The 19,236-nt window shown below is 51.3% G+C and overlaps 2 protein-coding genes across 5 annotated transcripts in view; one reads left to right on the forward strand and one right to left on the reverse strand.

Annotated features, from left to right (window-relative positions):
- Positions 1 to 2,697, reverse strand: part of SPTBN4 (spectrin beta, non-erythrocytic 4) — a 121,782-nt gene extending 119,085 nt beyond the window's left edge. The window contains exon 1 of the mRNA XM_012461422.3: positions 2,377 to 2,697. The gene's annotated coding sequence lies outside the window, so the exon portion shown is untranslated. The remainder of the gene's footprint in view (positions 1 to 2,376) is intronic.
- Positions 2,698 to 3,247: 550 nt separating this feature from the next.
- Positions 3,248 to 7,325, forward strand: SERTAD3 (SERTA domain containing 3). Of its 4 annotated transcripts, none has more exons than XM_012461417.2 (2): positions 3,248 to 3,366; positions 6,094 to 7,325. In XM_012461417.2, the coding sequence occupies exon 2, from the start codon at positions 6,100 to 6,102 to the stop codon at positions 6,691 to 6,693; it is 594 nt and encodes a 197-aa protein (XP_012316840.1). In that variant the 5' UTR covers positions 3,248 to 3,366; positions 6,094 to 6,099; the 3' UTR covers positions 6,694 to 7,325. The 4 variants fall into 4 exon arrangements, with proteins under 4 accessions (XP_012316840.1, XP_064236752.1, XP_064236753.1 ...); XM_064380682.1 differs by having other exon boundaries at positions 3,266 to 3,366; positions 5,383 to 7,319; XM_064380683.1 differs by lacking the exon at positions 3,248 to 3,366 and adding an exon at positions 4,297 to 5,293 and having other exon boundaries at positions 5,383 to 7,319.
- The last annotated feature ends 11,911 nt before the right edge of the window (positions 7,326 to 19,236 follow it).

The following is a 19,236-nucleotide window of genomic DNA, read 5'->3' on the forward strand; positions in this document are numbered from 1 at the left end:
GGCGGAGGTTGCAGTGAGCCAAGACCACACCATCGCACTCCAGCCTGGGTAACAGAGGGAAACTTCATCTCAAAAAAAAAAAAAAAAAAAAAAATTAGCCAGGTGTGGTGACATGCACCTGTAATCCCAGCTACTTGGGAGGCTGAGGCAGGAGAATTGCTTGAACCCAGGAGGTTGAGGTTGCAGTGAGCCGAGATCAGGCCACTGCACTCCAGGCTGGGTGACAGAGCAAGACTCCATGTCAAAAAAATAATAATAACTTAGCTGGGCATGGTGGTGTGCACCTGTAGTCCCAGATACTCAGGAGGCTGTGATGGAAGGACAGCTTGAGGCCACGAGGTCAAGGCTAGCCACTGCACTCCAACTATAGGACAGATCAAGACCCTGTCTCTGAAAATAAAAAACATTTGTGCTTTATTTTGAGGATTTATGCAAGGAGTGGAGCACCAGAGAGGTAAAGGTGTTGGGGGGACAGTTGGGTGTGGGTTTTATGAAGCTTCCTTTGGCTACTCTGTGAAGGCAGATGGGAAGGGCACAGGAATGGAGGCTGAGAGCCCAGAGGGAGTTTGAGTTGGAGCCTGAGCCATGAGGAGGCGGGGAGAGAGAGGGTGGGGGGAATGCCTGGGAGTCTGAGTGGACAGTTGAGGGATGGAGGGGAGGCATCAGGAAGAAGCTCAGAGCTGTAACCTGGGGACAGAATTACAGTAGCACTTTGGGGAGGGAGGCTGAGGCTGCAGTGAGCCGAGGTACGCCACTGCACTCCAGCAGACACGACAGAGTGGGACCTGCTTTCAAAAACAAAAACCCAAATGCAGTAGGGCTTTCCTGAGTTGGGGACCCTACAGGAGGAGCAAGTTTGGGAGGAGGGAGGGGAAGAATTGCTCCTTCCTAATTACGTCCTATTTTTGGAATCTACTGTCCCTTTCTTTTGTTTCCAGGGACACCTTCCCCAGGCCTGGGTGAGCTGAGACGCTTTTCTCTCCCTACCTCTAACCCACACCACACACCTACCTATTCCCCTCTCCCTCATCCTCCCAGAAATCCTTTCGTCTTACATTGCAAACTGCAGAATGACTTGGTTGACAAACTCCAACCAGCAAGAACTGGTCTGAGGAGATTAAACCTCCCTTCCCAGAGGTAGCCTGGAGAAAACTGCCTTCTCCCCTTAGGGAAACTCGCGGTAGGGGTAGGGCACTAGCAGTGTTTTCTTTCTGCCTTATTTCTCTTTCTGTCACATTGCTAAGCATTCAGCAAATTTTCACTGGGACCTGCTATATGTCCAGCCCGGTGCTAGGTGCTCCTGCAGACCAAGCGGTGGTTGACAGGGATATCCTTGATACCTGCCCTTGGGAGGTTCCTCAGTCCAGATAGTGACTGACAGTCCAGGACTGGGATGGCGGCACAGGAGGCCATGAGATCCTAAAACAGATCCTGACCCAACCTGGACTGCCAGGGAGGGCTTCTGAGAGGAGGAAACCTTTGAGATGAGTTCTGATAAGAAGCAACCTGGGAACTCAGGGTATATTTTCAGGATGGAGAAACAAGTTTAAATATCCAGAGGCCTTCGAGGCACGGTGGCTCACGCCTGTAATTTCAACACTTTGGGAGGCTGAGGGGAGAGGACTGCTTGAGGCCAGGAGTTCAAGTCAACCTGGGCAACACAGTAAACGTGTATTTTTTTGTTTTTGTTTTTTTTTTTGAGATGGAGTTTCACTCTTGTTGCCCAGGCTGGAGTGCAATGGTGCAATCTCAGCTGACCACAGTCTCTGCCTCCAGGGTTCAAGTGATACTTCTGCCTCAGCCTCCCGAGTAGCTGGGATTACAGGCATGTACCATCACGCCTGGTTAATTTTGTATTTTTAGTACAGACGAAGTTTCTCCACGTTGGTCAGGCTGGTCTCGAACTCCCAACCTCAGGTGATCCACACGCCTCAGCCTCCCAAAAGTGCTGGGATTACAGGCATGAGCCACTGGGCCCGGCTTTTCTTTTTCTTTTTTTCTTTCTTTCTTTTTTTTTTTGACATGGAGTCTCGCTCTGTCGCCCAGGCTGGAGTATAGTGGCGCAATCTCGGCTCATTGCAACCTCCACCTCCCAGTTTCAAGCGATTCTTCTGTCTCAGCCTCCCAAGTGGCTAAGATTACAAGCGTGCGCCACCATGTCCAGCTAATTTTTGAATTTTTAGTAGAGACAGAGTTTCTACATTGCTGGTCAGTCTGGTCTCGAACTCCCGACCTCAGGTGATCCGCCCCCCTCCGCCTCCCAAAGTGCTGGGATTACAGGCGTGAGCGACCACGCCTGACAAAAAATATATATGTATTATTAATAATAAAGATTTAGAAGCCTTTTGTTGTCCTGTTTGAGAACTTATTACGTACCTGGCATTGTTGTAGACACCGGTTAAGGCAGGGAAGAAAACATGCAAAATCCTTCCGTTTTCGTGATGGGGGAAGGGGAGCTTGAAGCCATTTTAGAAAAACGAAGAAAGTGACTCAGTGGGGCAGGATCGGAGAGAACCAGGAGAGCGCATCAGGCCAGGTCGTGAGGGGCTTTGTGGCAAAAGGAAGGAGTTTGAAGTTTGTCTTCGGGGTGGTAGGAAGCCGTGAACAGAAGCGGAGGAGTCATCTTGATGAAGAGAGGGAGAGAGGGTGTCCCAAGAGGGACCACCAGAGGACGTGCTGAGAAAACCTGGGGATTAAGAAGGAGCGGAGGGGTAACGTGGGGGGGGGCGAGGCAAGAGAAGGGCAGTAAGGGGGCGGGGCTCCGGCCGCCTAGGCAACGCGGGTCGCACCACACTATTGGCTGGTCTTTCGCTACGTCATCCCCCGCGCCCCAGCGTCCGCCCTCGGAACCCCCGGGGCAAGGCCTCCTCCAGCTGCTCTAAACCCCGCCCTCCTGGACCTCGGGGTAGGGAGGGACAGGTCAGCCCCTCTGGCTCCGCGGTGGGGTCCAGACGTATCAAAAAGGGACCACAGGAAGCAATGGTGACGATCTTAGAGCAAGGACAGTAGGCTGAGTGGAAGGAAGCTGTTCTGCTGGCTCCACCGCCCTCCACCCCCGAGGCGCTGCCCCGCCCCCTGCCAGTAGCACTCCTTTAAATGGCTCAGGGCTCTAGGGAGGGGTAGGCTGGTCCGGCGTCTCCGGGCAGGGGCCGGTGGCTCCGCCCAGCCAATCGACGCCCTGCGGCGGGCAGGCCTCCAGCCAATCGCGGCTCGGCGACGGGGCAGGAATGGGTGGGCCCGAGGCCAAACGGAGAGGCCCCGCCGTGGTGAGCGAGGCCCCTGCCCGTCACTGGTGGGTCCCGGCACTGGCTGGTCACGACGTTGCGGGCGTTCCTGAAGGTGGTCGTAGCGAACCTGGCAGCTGAGGTGAAGAGCGATCGCCTGGCTTGGGAATCTACCTTGGGCTGGAGGAGGGAGAGGAGCGCCCCGGAGATTTGCGGAGGCGGGGTCTGGGTGAGACCCGCGGTGGGGGTCTCAGATTCAGGGTGTTGATAGGGAGGGTCTTGGGACCCGAGACTGAGTTCGAGACCCCGGAGGGGAGGCAAGGTTGGGGCAGTATTTTCAAGTGGAGGGAGTTTGAAGCTGGGACGTGGGGCGTTTGAAGAAGCGAGAGAACAGAAGGGAAGAACTTTTGAGATGGGGAACCTGGAGATTCGATTCCACTTGGGTCTTCGGGACAGGATGAATTCGGGGCGTTATCGTGTTCTTGGAAAAGGCATGAGAGGTTTGGGAATGAGATCCTGAGCATTTGGAGAAGCGAGATAGAGTCAAGGATTCTTGGACTCCAAGACGCACTGGTGGGGGAAACGGGGTTCCCGGAAAGATTTCTATGTTCGGGTCTTGGAGCGGGACAGCGAGTTTGGAGGTGAAGTGCAGGGGCGTTTGAAAGTCAGGAGAATAGAAGTGAGAGGAAGTATCAAAATTAGGATACGTAGTCTCCCGAACTAGATCGTAGCATTGTAGTCTTTGAGCGGTCTTTTCGGACTTGGGTCTCTGGACCCTAGGGCAGTTTGGGAGGAGAATCCCGGACTTTGAAGGAACGGAAGTACCAGGCGAAGGCAGATTTTAGAGCCGGAGTCTGGGGTGGGGGAGGGGTGTTCCGGGCGTGGAGCTCAGACTCGCCGCCCGGGAGGCAACGGAGGGCGGGGCTCGGCGGGCGCCGGCAGCTGGACGTCCGGGTGCCCTTCCCCCACCCGCCCTTGCCCCTGTGCGCATGCCCTGAGGGAGGGCGGGGGACTGGGTTCGTCCCTTGGAGGAGCGGAGCCCTCTGGGGATTGTGGTGCGTGCTCGACGTCGATTCGTGTACCTGGCGGCTGTTGGTCCCCGTTTCCCAGAAGACCTTGGGCCAAATTGGGGCATTTCTGGATTCTCTTAAGGACCCGTGAAGGGGCGGGGCCTTGCAGCGCCGAGGTCTGATTGGGTGGATCCCCTAGGGGCGGGGCTTGGTCTGAGCTGAGTTCTAGCAAGTTTTCCTATGGGGCGCGCTTTGGGGGAAGGTGAGAAAGCACAGCAGCGGGAGTGAGGCAGGCCCCTTTCCTTCTCTTGGCGGTTAAGGAAGAGAGCATAGACAGAGATATCCTGACTGTGGCAGAAGAATCTCAATATACAGGTGCCCCAAGAGGGCTCCAGGAGGTTCGAATATAGTAGGCACTCGGTAAATCTGTTGGGTGAATAACTGGCAATTAACTCTTGATCGAGGCCGGGTGTGGTGGTAATCCCAGCTACTCAGGAAACTGAGGCGAGAGGATCCCTTGAACTCCGGACTTGGAGACTGCCGTGAGCTATGATCGCTCAGCTGCACTCAGCCCCGGGTTAGACCCTGTCTCTAACAAAACAAACACAAGTCTTGTTCTTTAAGCAGTTCCTGTGTGATGGTTCCTATGCATACTTTTCATCTCCTTGACAGCGGTGGTGAGAAGTATTTTTTTAAGGTCCCCGTTTTTTTTTTTTGTTTGTTTTTTTGTTGAGACGGAGTTTCGCTCTTGTTACCCAGGCTGGAGTGCAATGGCGCGATCTCGGCTCACTGCCACCTCCGCCTCCTGGGTTCAGGCAATTCTCCTGCCTCAGCCTCCTGAGTAGCTGGGATTACAGGCATGCGCCACCATGCCCAGCTAATTTTTTGTATTTTTTTAGTAGAGACGGGGTTTCACCATGTTGACCAGGATGGTCTCGATCTCTTGACCTCGTGATCCGCCCACCTCGGCCTCCCAAACTGCTGGGATTACAGGCTTGAGCCACCGCGCCCGGCCTTAAGGTCCCTGTTTTACAGATAAGGAAACTGAGGCCCTAAGAGGTAATTCACTCAGGTCACTTCCTACAATCACGCAGCTGAGCGGTTTCCAAGACAGAATTCAAATTTGGGGTTCCCTACTTCTAATCCAGGTCTCATTTGCTCCACACTTATCTTGCGTGCTCCATGTTTGAAGAAATGAGTATTGCGGAAGAACAGTTTTAAGGCTCAGAGGAATTTGAGTTAGGATCCGTACTTTGCAAATGAGGAAATTCTCATGGATGTAAATGCACTACTGTTTGAGGCCACAACAGGCAAGTAAGTAGGATTAAAATCTAGCTGTACTTAAGTCCAGATCTTCTTTTCTTTTCTTTCTTTATTTTTGAGACAGAGTTTCGCTCTTGTTGCCCAGGCTGGAGTACAATGGTGCGATCGTGGCTAACTACAACCTCTGGCTCCAGGGTTCGAGCGATTCTCCTACCTCAGCCTCCTGAGTAGCTGGGATTACAGGCACGCACCACCACGCCCTGCTAATTTTGTATTTTTAGTAGAGATGGCGTTTCTCCATGTTGGTCAGGCTGGTCTCAAACTCCCGACCTCAAGTGATCCACCCACCTTGGCCTTCCAAAGTGCTGGGATTACAGGCGTGAGCCACCCTGCCCAGCCCTTATTTTCTTGATCCTCTATGTTCTCACCTCCTTAACCTGGTAGGATTCAGATAGCCTTCATTTTCTAGATGATTAAACTGAGATTCAGATGATTAAAAATCACCAACAATTCAACTGGCCTGAGAAAGTGGGATTTGAGCCAGCAGTACAGTGCCTGGTGTCTGACATGCTCCTATGCCCCTCTTCTCTCTACAGGGCATCATGGTGGGAGGCTTGAAGCGGAAACATTCTGATTTAGAAGAGGAGGAGGAGGAGAGGTGGGAGTGGAGTCCAGCAGGCCTTCGGAGCTACCAGCAAGCCCTGCTCCGCATCTCCCTAGACAAAGTCCAGCACAGCCTGGGCCCCCGAGCACCCAGCCTCCGCAGGCATGTCCTCATCCACAACACCCTCCAGCAGCTGCAGGCCGCACTTCCCCTGGCTCCTGCTCCTGCCCTGCCCCCCGAGCCCCTCTTCCTGGGCGAGGAGGATTTCTCCCTGTCGGCCACCATTGGTTCTATCCTCAGGGAGCTGGAGACCTCCATGGATGAGACTGAGCCCCCTCAGAATCCAGTGGCTCCCTTGAGCCTCCAGGATGAAGTGCCGCCCCAGCCTGATCCAGTCTTCTTAGAAGCTCTGAGCTCCCGGTACTTGGGAGACTCTGGCCTGGACGACTTCTTTCTGGACATTGACACATCTGTGGTGGAAAAGGAGCCTGCACGGGCCCCACCAGAGCCTCCTCACAATCTCTTCTGTGCCCCAGGTTCCTGGGAGTGGAATGAACTGGATCACATCATGGAAATCATCCTGGGATCCTAAAACTGTGATGCATGGGATCCTTCCTGTGTCATCTTCAGGGGTACTGGATCCTTGAATGCAACTCTGGGTGTGTTTTTGTGGGGGCTCTAAGCATTGACTGTGGCCTCCTTTCCTCCCATTTCAGGGTTCCACAAACTGTCTTGCATGCGTGTGTGTGTCTGGTTACCCCAGCCTTCTGTGAAGGTGGGTCTTCTTGAATTAATTTATCTGTTCCAAATGCCTTAATGAGACTCTGTTCCTGGGAGTCTGATTTTCCACTTACACATTTCTTCCGCCTTTCCCGCTTGTTCCCACTCCCCTGTGACCACTGGGGCCTCAAGGAAGATAAAGAAAGCTGGGCCTGTAGAAGGATGGCAGGGATGTGCCGCCAGGACGCTGTAGAAACCCAGGCCCGGCCTCTTGCACCTTGAGGGGTGGGAGGGGCTGGTCTCCTCCCTCCAGGCTGAACCCCACTTCCTTGGCAGGACCCCAGTCTCAGTAACCTCCTGATTTCAGAGCCTGGCCGGACCACGTGCAATAGGGTGGAAACCAAACTGCTCCATGCCACGTTATTTAAAAAGAGAGGCAGAATTTGTGGTGGCTTTTTTTTTTATTGTTTGTAATTTTTTTTAATAAAAGTATTTTGGAAGGAGTGATGTTGTCTTAAGTTTCTGACCTGCTCCATTTCCGACCTGGGCCGGTTCACCCCTCCCTAGGCAACCTGGTGGTCCCCCGCTCCCGGGAGTTCACCACATTGATGCCGAACTTAGTGCGGACACCCGATTGGCATAGCGCACTACAGCCCAGAACTCCTGCGCTCAAGAGATCCTCCAGCCTCAGCCTCCCGAATAACTGGGACTACAGACACACGCCACCGCGTCCGGCTGTTGTCTTAAGTTTCTAAACTTCACTGGGTCAGTGGGAGGGAACTAGTAAGTTCCTAAACATCTGCCCCACTTCCCTGCATAGTTGGGGCAGGTGTACCATTGTACATGACCAGCTTGTTGGCTGGGTGCTCTAGTTCCCACTTGTAATCCTAGTACTTTGGGTGGCCAAAATGGGAGGATCCGCTTTAGGCCAGGAATTTGAGGCCAGCCTGGGCAATGTGGCAGAACACCACCTCTACAAAAAATACAAAAAAGTATCTTGGTACGGTGGCACACACCTGTAGACTGGGGAGGCTGAGTTGGGAGGATCACCTGAGCCTGGGAGGTTGAGGCTGCATTAAGCCATGATTGCAACACTGCACTCCAGCCTCAGAAAAATGAGTGCTTGTTGGCCGGGCGCGGTGGCTCAAGCCTGTAATCCCAGCACTTTGGGAGGCCGAGGCGGGTGGATCACGAGGTCAAGAGATCGAGACCATCCTGGTCAACATTGTGAAACCCCGTCTCTACTAATACAAAAAAATTAGCTGGGCATGGTGGCGCGTGCCTGTAATCCCAGCTACTCAGGAAGCTGAGGCAGGAGAATTGCCTGAACCCAGGAGGCGGAGGTTGCGGTGAGCCGAGATCGCGCCATTGCACTCCAGCCTGGGTAACAAGAGCGAAACTCCGTCTCAAAAAAAAAAAAAAAAAAAAAAAAAAAAAAAAAAAGAAAAATGAGTGCTTGTTAAGAGCACTGTTCTAGCCACTTTATTTGAATTAAGTCCTTTAATCCTCATAATTACATGGAAGTAGGTACTATTCCCACCTTTCATACAGGAGGAAACTGAAGTTCAGAGAGGCCAAGTCCCATAATTCAGGGCCACACAGTTAGGAAGAGCAAGGACCAGGGAGCTAGGCTGAAACTAGGCCAGAGCCTTGTCCTTCACTATTACAAATGTTCCTGCTTAGACTCACCAGCCCCGTGGGTGGGCACAGGAGGGAGAAACTGAGTTACATGGAGTATGTGTCACTGAATGGGCTGGTAAGGCCCAGAGGGACAAGAAATGTCCAAAGACCCATGTACTAAAAGACCTTTTTAGGAGAGTTAGCTAGGAAGCAGAGCCCAGATGAGAGTTATGGTGCTAAGGTTTTTTTTGTTTTTTTTTTTGAGACAGTCTCAGTCACCCAGGCTGGAGTGCAGTGGTGCAATCTCAGCTCACTGCAACCTCCGCCTCCTGGGTTCAAACGATTCTTCTGCCTCAGCATCCTGAGTAGCTGGGATTACAGGCGTGTGCCACCATGCCTGGCTAATTTTTGTGATTTTAGTAGAGATGGGTTTTCACCATGTTGGCCAGACTGGTCTCGAAATCCTGACCTCGTGATCTGCCTGTCTTAGCCTCCCAAAGTGCTGGAATTACAGGCGTGAGCCACTGCACCTGGCCTGAATTTTTTTTTAAGTAGAGACAGTTTGACCATGTTGACCAGGCTGGTCTCAAAACTTCTGACCTCAAATGACCCACTTGCCTTGGCCTCCCAAAGTGCTAGGATTACAAGGCATGTGCCACTGTGCCTGGCCTGTGCTGATGCTTTATTTGGGAGGTGCAGGACCAGGCTGCTGAGATACAGAGAAGGAGAAAGGAGGTGAAGGAAGCAATAATGTGATACCTACCTGTACTGGCTATGCTTTTACAATGGCTTTGAAGAGATGAAGCCAGTAAGCTTACACAGCATTAGGGACTTTTCCAGAGGGGTTGCAAGGAGGAACCACACCTGGGTATAGTCCATGGGCAGAGAAAGGATGGGGATTTTGCTTGTGGTTTCTGGGTCAAAGCCAGATTTCTCAACCTGAAGGGGTCATTGTCAGAAAGTGAAGGGATAACCTGAATGGGGGTGCCAATCCAGAGAGAGAGGAATGAGGTGGCCCAGGGGATCACAAGAAAGCAACCAGATAATGATGTTTGCTGTGGGCTTATAAAAAATAAAAACAAAGGCCAGGTGTGGTGGCTCACCTGTAATCCCAGCACTTTGGGAGGCCGAGGTGGGCGGATCACCTGAGGTCAGGAGTTCAAGACCAGCCTGGCCAACATGGAGAGACCCCCATCTCTATAAAAATAAAAATAAAATAAAAGGTAAGCCACCAGGTCTGCATTGCAATATGATGGCAATTGAATCACGTCTTCCTCCTTGAAACCTACAGTGCCTTTTTTTTTTCCTTTTGAGACAGGGTCTGGCTCTGTCAACCAGGCTAGTCTTGAACTCCTGGAATCAAGCGATTCTCCCGTCTCAGCCTTCCAAAGTGCTGGGATTACAGGCATGAGCCTCCATACCCAGCCTCCAGTGACTCCTTGTCACACACAGAATAAAACCCCAACTCCACCAAGACCTAGAAGGACTGACTCACTCTCACTTTAGACAGCTTTCTCAGTTCCATCTCCCATTCTCTCCTTCACTCAACTCCCTTGACCCCGGCTCCATCTCACCCCAGGGCTTTTGTCCTTACTGTTAAATCTGCCCAGTCGACATTTTCCCCAATAGCTTCACCAATCCTAATACCTCCTTCTGAGAGAGGCCTTCCCTAGCTCAACACATCCAGGTGGGTCACCACCCCACCACAACCTGTTTGATTTTCTATTTTCTTTTCTTTTTTTTTTTTTTTAGATGGAGTCTTGCTCTGTCACCCAGACTGGAATGTTGTGGCATGATCTCGGCTCACTGCAGCCTCCACCTCCCAGTTCCAGCAATTCTCCTGCCTCAGCCTTCGGAGTAACTGGGATAACTGGTGCACACCACCATGCCTGGCTAATTTTTGTATTTTTAGAAGAGAGGTGGTTTCACCATGTTGGCCAGGCTGGTCTCAAACTTCTGACCTCAGGTGATCTACCAGCCTCGGCCTCCCAAAGTGCTGGAATTACAGGTGTGAGCCACTGCGCCCAGCCCCTGATTTTCTTTCAGTAGCACCTATCCAATCTCGAGTTATGTATTTCCCAACTCTAGGTAGCCTCCTACTCCTGGGAACTCTGGGAGTTGTGTTGCTCTGTGCCTAGAACTATGCTTGGCACAAGTGCACTCTCAAAAATTATTTGTTGTTGAAAAAATCGGCCAGGTGCAGTGGCTCATGCTTGTAATCCCAGCACTTTGGGAGGCTGAAGCAAGAAGATTGCTTGTGTCCAGTTCAAGACCAGCTTGGGCAACATAGGGAGACCCCATCTCTACAAAAAATTAAAATTAGCTGGGCTGGTAGCATGCCCTTGTAGTCCCACCTACTCAGGAGGCTGAGGTGGGAGGATTGCTTGAGCTCAGGAAATAGAGGCTGCAGTGAGCAGAGAGAGCACCACTGCACTCCAGCACTCCATCAGTGCGACAGAGCGAGATCCTGTCTCAAAAACAAAAAAATAAGGAAAAAAAATGAACTCCAGACTTAGCAATGGCTAACATTTCCTCCCATCTCTCTGAACTCATCTCCCCTACATACCCTCACTCGTATACAACACCACACCATTCTCTGCTGTTCCTCAAATACACCACACTCCAAACTGAAGATGTGGAGTAATACCTGCCTCACAGAGCAAAGTGTCAGAGGGAGCCTGAGGTACGCCAAGGACTCCAATAATGGCTCAGATTTACTGAGCGTCTGCTGTGGGCCTGGCACTCTTCAGCAGGAACATGAATAAAATAGGCAATCCCAGCTCTCGTGAGGTGTAGCCATGGGGGAAGAGTGAAATACACAAGAAAAATAATGCCAGGCACAGGAGCACCTGGCTATTATCCCAGTAACTCAGGAGGCTGAGGCAGGAGGATCGTCAGAGGCCAAGAATTCAAGACCAGCTTGGGCAACATAGTAAGACCACAACTCTAAAACAATGGAAAAAAAATTAGCTGGGCACACTAGTCCCAGCTATTCAGAAGACTTGGGTGGGAGGATCCCTTGAGCCCAGGAGTTGAGGTTACAATGAGCTGTGATCGCAAAACTGCACTCCAGCCTAGGTGACAGAGTGAGACTTCCACTCAAAAAAATCAAATAAATAAAACAAACAAATAAATAAAAAGGGCCGGGCATGGTGGCTCATGCCTGTAATCCCAGCACTTTAGGAGGCTGAGGCAGGTGGATAACCTGAGGTCAGGAGTTCAACACCAGCGTGGCCAATACAGTGAAACCCCATCTTTACTAAAAATACAAAAATTAGCTGGGTGTGATGGCAGGCTACTTGGGAGGCTGAGGCAGGAGAATGGCTTGAACCTGGGAAGTGGAGGTGACAGTGAGCCAAGATCACACCATTGCACTCCAGTGTGGGAAACAAGGGCAAGACTCTCTCAAAAATAAATAAATAAATAAATAAGGCCGGGTGCTGGGGCTCATGCCTGTAATCCCAACACTTTGGGAGGTCAAGGTGGGTGGATTATTTGAGGTCAGGTGTTCAAGACCAGCCTGGCCAACATGGTGAAACCCAATCTCTACTGAAAATAGAAAAATTAGCCAGGCCAGGTGCAGTGGCTCACCCCTGTAATCCCAGCACTTTGGGAGTCTGAGGCAGGTGGATCACCTGAGGTCAGGAGTTCGCAACCGGCCTGACCAACATGGAGAAACCTCGTCTCTACTAAAAATACAAAATTAGTGGGCCATGGTGGCACATGCCTGCAATCCTAGCTAGTTGGGAGGCTGAGGCAGGAGAATTGCTTCAACCTGGGAGGTGAAGGTTGTGGTGAGGCGAGATCGAGCGACTGCACTCCAGCCTGGGCAGCAAGAGTGAAACTCTGTCTCAAAAAAAAAAAGAAGTGAAAATGTTTAAGTCAGCCAGGTAGGGATAAACGCTGTGCGGGGAGGGGGGAAGCAGGCGAGTAAGGAGGTAGGGGTTGCTATTTAGATAGGACGGTGAGATAGGGCCTCAGCGATAAGGTGACATTTGGGTAAATCCTGAAGAAGCCCCAAGAGAGGTGGCTCCCCGTGTAGTCCCAGCACTTTGGGAAGCCACGGCGGGTGGATTTCAGTTCATGAGTTTGAGACCAGCCTGACCAACATGGTGAAACCCCATCTCTACTACAAAGTACACAAACTGGACGGACACGGTGGCTCCTGCCTGTAATCCCAGCACTTTGGGAGGCAGAGGTGGGCGGATCACCTGAGGTCGGGAGTTCGACTGCAGCCTGGCCAACAGGGCGAAAACCCGACTCTACTAAAAATACGAGAATTAGCTGGGCGTGGTGGCACATGCCTATAATCTTAGCTATTCCGGAGGCTGAAGCAGGAGAATCGCTTGAACCCGGGAGGCAGAGGTTGCGGAGAGCAGAGATCGCGCCACTGCACTCCAGCCTGGGCAACAAGAGCAAAACTCCTTTTTTTTTTTTTTTTTTTTTTAAATTAAAATAAAAATAGGGCCTGGTGCGGTGGCTCACGCCTGTAATCCCAGCACTTTGGGAGGCCGAGGGTGGATCACGAGGTCAAGAGATGGAGACCATCCTGGTCAACATGGTGAAACCCTGTCTCTACTAAAAATACAAAAAAAAAAAAAATTAGCTGGGCATGGTGGCGCGTGCCTGTAATCCTAGCTATTCAGGAGGCTGAGGCAGGCGAATTGCCTGAACCCAGGAGGCGGAGGTTGCGGTGAGCCGAGGTCGCGCCACTGCACTCCAGCCTGGCGCCTGGTGATGGAGTGAGGCTCTGTCTCAAAAAAAAAAAAAAAAAGAAAAATACGAAAATTAGTTGGGCATGGTTGTGGGCACCTGTAATCCCAGCTACTCCGGAGGCTGAGGCAGGAGTATCGCTTGAACCCGAGAGGCAGAGGCTGCAGTGGGCCGAGATCGGGGCATTGCACTCCAGAGCGAAACTCCGTCACAAAAACAAACAAACAAACAAACAAAAAAGTGAGCCGCCGCGCCCGCCCCTCCCCGTTCCCTGCGCTCTCTACTTGCCCTGCAGATAACAGGGAAGGGGAGTTGCGCAGTTCCCTAGCACCGCGATGGGACCGGTGAGGAGCGCCCCCTTTCCAGATGCAAAAACTGAGGCTCCGAGAGGCTCGGCTCCTTCCCTAACACCGCACTTGTTAAAAAGAACTGGCCGCAGAAGTGGAAAGTCTGGCCCTGCAGAAGGAACCGAGTCACCGAGGGCAGAGTACCCGTTCCCCAACCTGCCCTCCTCTGCGGCGGGGGATGGGCCCGCGGCCGGCCCTGGGCGGGGCAGGAAGGCCGGGTCCCTCCCCGCTGCCCACCCTCCGCCCTGGGCCGGCCGGGGTACCGGGGAGGTGGCGGCGGCCTGGTGCCGGCCTGGAGCCGGCCTGGCGCCTCCTCCCTCCCCAGAGGCCGGACGGGGCGGGCCGCGCCTCCCCTCTCCCCCCGCACCGCCCCAGCGGGCGGAGGCTTCTCCCCAGGCCTGCCGGGCCCCGTGGCGTCGCTGATGGTTTCATTTCCCCAGGCCCGGCCTCTCTTCTCCCTTCCCCCAGCCTTTGAATTCCTGGCTCCTTCTCCATTTTCTGGTCTGGGCTCCAATGTCGGCTCCCCGAGGAATCTCTCTCTAGGACCACCCTGATTCCAGGCGATTATCCCGTCTTATTTTGTTTTCTTCAAGACACTGAAAGGAAAGGGAAATTATTTTTCTCATCGATTCATCTTCTAGGGCCTTCTGATCCCATTCGGAGTAAAAAACAAAGGTCCACAGAGCAGACTCAAAGCCTCACTTCTTGGACCTCCTTCCCGGCAGCCCCTCCCCCAGTCCAGCTGCCCTGGCCCTGCCTCCTGACAGGCAGCACCTCAGGGCCTTTGCACTGGCTCTCCCCTCCGTCTGGAACGCTCTTCCTCCAGTTTTCCTACCTCTCTCATTTGTGTTTTCGTTTGTTTTTTTGAGACAGAGTCTTTCTCTGACGCCCAGGTTGGAGTGCAGTGGGGCGATAATAGCTCACTGCAGGTTCAAACTCCAGGGTCAAGTGATCCTCCTACTTCAGCCTCCCAAGTAGCTGGAACTACAGGCACCCCTCGGCTAATTTTTTTTTTTTCTTCTTTTTTTGAGGTGGAGTCTCGCTCTGTCGTCCAGGCTGGAGCACAGTGGCACGATCTCAGCTCACTGCAAACTCCGCCTCCCGGGTTCAAGCAATTCTCCTGTCTCAGCCTCCGGAGTAGCTGGGATTACAGGCGCCCACCACCACACCCGGCTAATTTTTGTATTCTTAGTAGAGACGGGGTTTCACTATATTGGTCAGGGTGGCCTCAAACTCCTGACCTCAGGCGATCCGCCCTCCTCGGCCTCCCAAAGTGCTAGGATTACAGGCTTGAGCCACCGCACCCAGGCAGTCCCCTAAATTTTTTTTTTTGAGACAGATTTTCACTCTTGTTGCCCAGGCTGGAGTGCAATGGGGCGATCTCGGCTCACTGCAACCTTTGCCTCTCGGGCTCAAGCGATTCTCCTGCCTCAGACACCTGAGTAGCTGAGATTACAGGCATGCGCGACCACGCCCGGCTAACTTTGTATTTTTAGTAGAGACGGCATTTCTCCACGTTGATCAGGCTGGTCCCAGGTGATCCGCCCACCTCAGCCTCCCAAAGTGCTGGAATTACAGGCCTGAGCCGCTGCTGCCGGCCTTAAAATTTTTTATTTGTAGAAGCAAAGTCTCCCTGTGTTGCCCAAGCTGGTCTTGAACTCCTGGGCTCAAGTGATCCTCCTGCCTCTGTCTCCCAAAGTTCTGGGATTACAGGAGTGAGCCAACGGGCTGGTCTACTTCCTTTGTTTCATCAGGTCTCTGCTGAATTGTCACCTCTTCAGACATAACACATCCCCCTCCCCAAAGCTGGGTATCTCTCAGCTCACGCAACCCCCATCTCCTGTATTCAAGCAATTTTGCCTCAGGGTCCCAAGCCCAGCTAATTTTTGTATTTTTAGTATAGATGGGGGCTTCACCATGTTGGCCAGACTGGTCTCAAACTCCTCACCTCAAGTGATCTGCCTGCCTGCCTTGCCCTGTCAAAGTGTTGAGCCACTGCGCCTGGCCTGCTTTTTTTCTTCTCCTTTCCTTTGCACCTGTCTGCTCCTAAGGTACTAGGTAATTTATTTGTTTATTGTTCATCTGCTCCCATAAGAGATTTTCTTTTTTGTTTTTGTTGTTGTTGTTGTTTGTTTTGTTTTGTTTGAGATGGAATCTCTGTCGCCCAGGCTGGAGTGCAGTGGCGTGATCTTGGCTCACTGCAACCTCCGCCTCCCAAATTCAAGCAATTCTCTGCCTCAGCCTCCAGAGTACCTGGGATTACAGGCACCCACCACCACGCCTGGCTAATTTTTTGTTTTGTTTTGTTTGTTTGTTTTAGTAGAGACAAGGTTTCACCATGTTGTTCAGGCTGGTCTTGAACTACTGACCTTGTGATCCACCCACCTCAGCCTCCCAAAGTGTTGGGATTACAGGTGTGAGCCATTGTGCCTGGCCAGAGATTTTCCTCTATAATTTAACTACCCTTTCTTCAGTGCCTGTAACAGTATCTGGCACTCAAAAGAGAGTCAAGACATGAATGTTTGCAAATCAATGAATGTATTTGTGTTCATATATATTTTCTCTCTCTGCCTCCTACCCTGATCCATGAGAGGGTAGACTCTGTGAGGTTTATCCAGTGCTATATCCTCACCATGTACAATAACGGCCACCACATAGTAGGTACTTAATCAATGAATCAATGATTCCTCTGAGTTTTTTTTTTTTTTTCTTTTCTTTCTTTCTTTTTTTTTTTTTTTTTACAGAGTCTTGCTCTGTCTCCCAGGATGGAGTGCAGCAGCCTGATCCTGGCTCACTGCAACCCCTGCCTCCCAGGTTCAAGTGAACAACAGGCATGAGCTAATGCTCTGGGCCTTTTCCTTTTCCTTCAGTGGATGACCTGGAGTGAGCCACTGGGAGACTCCAGGTCCAGGCCTCACTTTTGCCAACCATAAAAAATGGATTCTGGAGGGCAGAAGATGTGAATCTGCCTAGCAGGGGCCTAGTTCTCATTAGCATCTTACCTTCATTTTATTATAAAAAGTTCAAGTACATAGAAAAGATGGGGGTGGGGGGAAGTATTCTGAGCATCTGAAATACTCTCTCATCTAGATTTAATTGATAGTTATTGGCCAGGCCACTACTGTAACCCCAGTACTTTGGGAGGCCCAGGCAGGAGGATCACTTGAGTCTAGGAGTTCAAGATCAACCTGGGCAACATAGTGAGATCTTATCACAACAAAAAAATTTAAGAATTAGCCAGGGGCGGGCCGGGCGTGGTGGCTCATGCCTGTAATCCCAGCACTTTGGGAGGCTAAGGCAGGTGGATCACGAGGTCAGGAGTTTGAGACCAGCCTGGCCAACATGGGGAAACCCTGTTTCTACTAAAAACACAAAAAATTAGCCAGGCCTGGTGGCAGGCGCCTGTAATCCCAGCTACTCAGGAAGCTGAGGCAGAGAATTGCTTGAACCAGGAGGCAGAGGTTGCAGTGAGCTGAGATGGCGCCTCTGCACTCCAGCATGGTCAACAGAGTGAGTCTCTGTCTCAAACAAAAAAAAAAAAAGAAGAATTAGCCAGGCATGGTAACATGTGCCTGTGGTCCCAGCTCCTCAGTAGGCTGAGGTAGGAGAATTCCTTGAGCCCAGGAGGTCAAGGCTGCAGTGAGCCATGTTCATGCCACTGCATTCTAGTCTGGGTGACAGAACAAGACCTTGTCTTAGAAAAAAAAAGTAGCCAGGCGCGGTGGCTCACGCCTGTAATCCCAGCACTTTGGGAGGCTGAGGCGGGTGGATCACGAGGTCAAGAGATCGAGACCATCCTGGTCAACATGGTGAAACTCCGTCTCTACTAAAAATACAAAAAATTAGCTGGGCATGGTGGTGCTTGCCTGTAATCCCAGCTACTCAGGAGGCTGAAGCAGGAGAATTGCCTGAACCCAGGAGGCGGAGGTGGCAGTGAGCCGAGATCGCGCCATTGCACTCCAGCCTGGGTAACAAGAGTGAAACTCCGTCTCAAAAAAAAAAAAGTAAAGAGTTGATAACATTGTACTAAGTTGCCTTTATCTACATATGTATATATATTGTTTCTTTTGCAAAACCTTTGGAGAGAAAATTGCAAGCATCTTGATATTCTATCCTTAAAGCTCAGCAGGCATGCCATTTTTTTTTGAGACTGAGTCTCACACTGTCTCCCAGCTGGAGTGCAATGGCACGATCTCATCTCACTGCAACCTCTGCCTCCCAGGTTCAAGCCATTCTTCTGCCTTAGCCTCCTGAGTGGCTGGGACTACAGGAGCCTGCCACCACGCCCGGCTAATTTTTTGTATATTTAGTAGAGACAGGGTTTCACTATGTCGGCCAGGCTGGTCTCCAACTCCTGACCTCGTGATCCATCCACCGCAATCTCTCAAAGTGCTGGGATTACAGGTGTGAGCCACCATGTGCGGCCAGCATCTCTTAAGAATAAGGACATTAGGCCAGGCATGGTGGCTCACACCTGTAATCCCAGCTTTTTGGGAGTCCAAGGCGGGCAGATCACCAGAGCTCAGGAGTTCGAGACCAGACTGACAGTGCGAGAGACTCCATCTCAAAAAAAAAAGGAATAAGGACATTCACCTACAAGCCCCCAAAATACTATTTCACTTCTAATAGAATCAAGAATTCCACAATAACAACTAATATCCAGTCTATATTCAAATCTCTTCAGCTGACTCAAGAATATCCTTTATAGTTGCTTCCTTTTCTCCAAAATCAGGATCCAGTGAAGGATCACATGCTAATTTGGTTGTAATGAAGAAATTACATACTATATTTTATTCTGGGATATTCCCCCACCTGAATCCTTTTCTTGTGTGTGTGAGACAGAGTCTCACTCTGTCGTCCAGGCTGGAGTGCAGTGGCACAATCTTGGCTAACTGCAACCTCTGCCTCCCGGGTTCAAGTGGTTCTCCTGCCTCAACCTCCTGAGTAGCTGGGATTACAGGCATGCGCCACCATGCCCAGCTGATTTATTTTGTAGTTTCAGTAGAGATGGGGTTTCGCCATGTTGGCCAGGCTGGTCTCAAACTCTTGACCTCAGGTGATCCCTCTGCCTTGGCCTCCCAAAGTGCTGGGATTATAGGCGTGAGCCACCACACTCAGCCCCAAACCATTTTTTATCTTTTCTTGACATTGAATTTCTGGCAAAATAGCCCAGTCGTGCTGTAGAGTGTCCCACATTCTGGATTTGTCTGACTGTGTTTAATTTGTTCCTCTCTATTGCCAATAAACTGGAGGTTGGATCTAAAGGCCTGGGGAGATTCTGCTTATGCAGTGAACTGGGAGACTCCACAGGGTATGTCCTAATTCTTATTAATGTACTTCCTAATCCTAATGCATTATGGTAGGTGGCACCCAGTGTCAGGATGTCCCGCCATTGGTAATGCAGAATTTCATTACATGATTAAGGTATGAGGGCTACGTCATAAAAGGATTTCGTCTTTTGCAGTTAGCAAATAACCTTTGAGATGATGCTTTAGAGCCTGTCAGGATCCTATCTCTATGCTGTATGCTGTGGCTCATGCTTATAATCCTGGTGCTTTGGGAGGCCAAGGCAGGGAATTTGAGCCCAGGAGTTTTTTGCTTTTTTTGTTTTTGAGACACAGTCTGGCTCTGTCACCCCGGTTGGAGTACAATGGCAAAATCTCAGCTCACTGCAACCTCTGCCTCCCAGATTCAATCAATTCTCCTGCCTCAGCCTCCCAAGTAGCTGGGATTAC

This window comes from Aotus nancymaae, unplaced genomic scaffold (assembly GCF_030222135.1).
Source record: "Aotus nancymaae isolate 86718 unplaced genomic scaffold, 86718_ANA_hifiasm-v0.15.2.pri h1tg000028l, whole genome shotgun sequence".
Lineage (NCBI taxonomy): Eukaryota > Metazoa > Chordata > Mammalia > Primates > Aotidae > Aotus > Aotus nancymaae.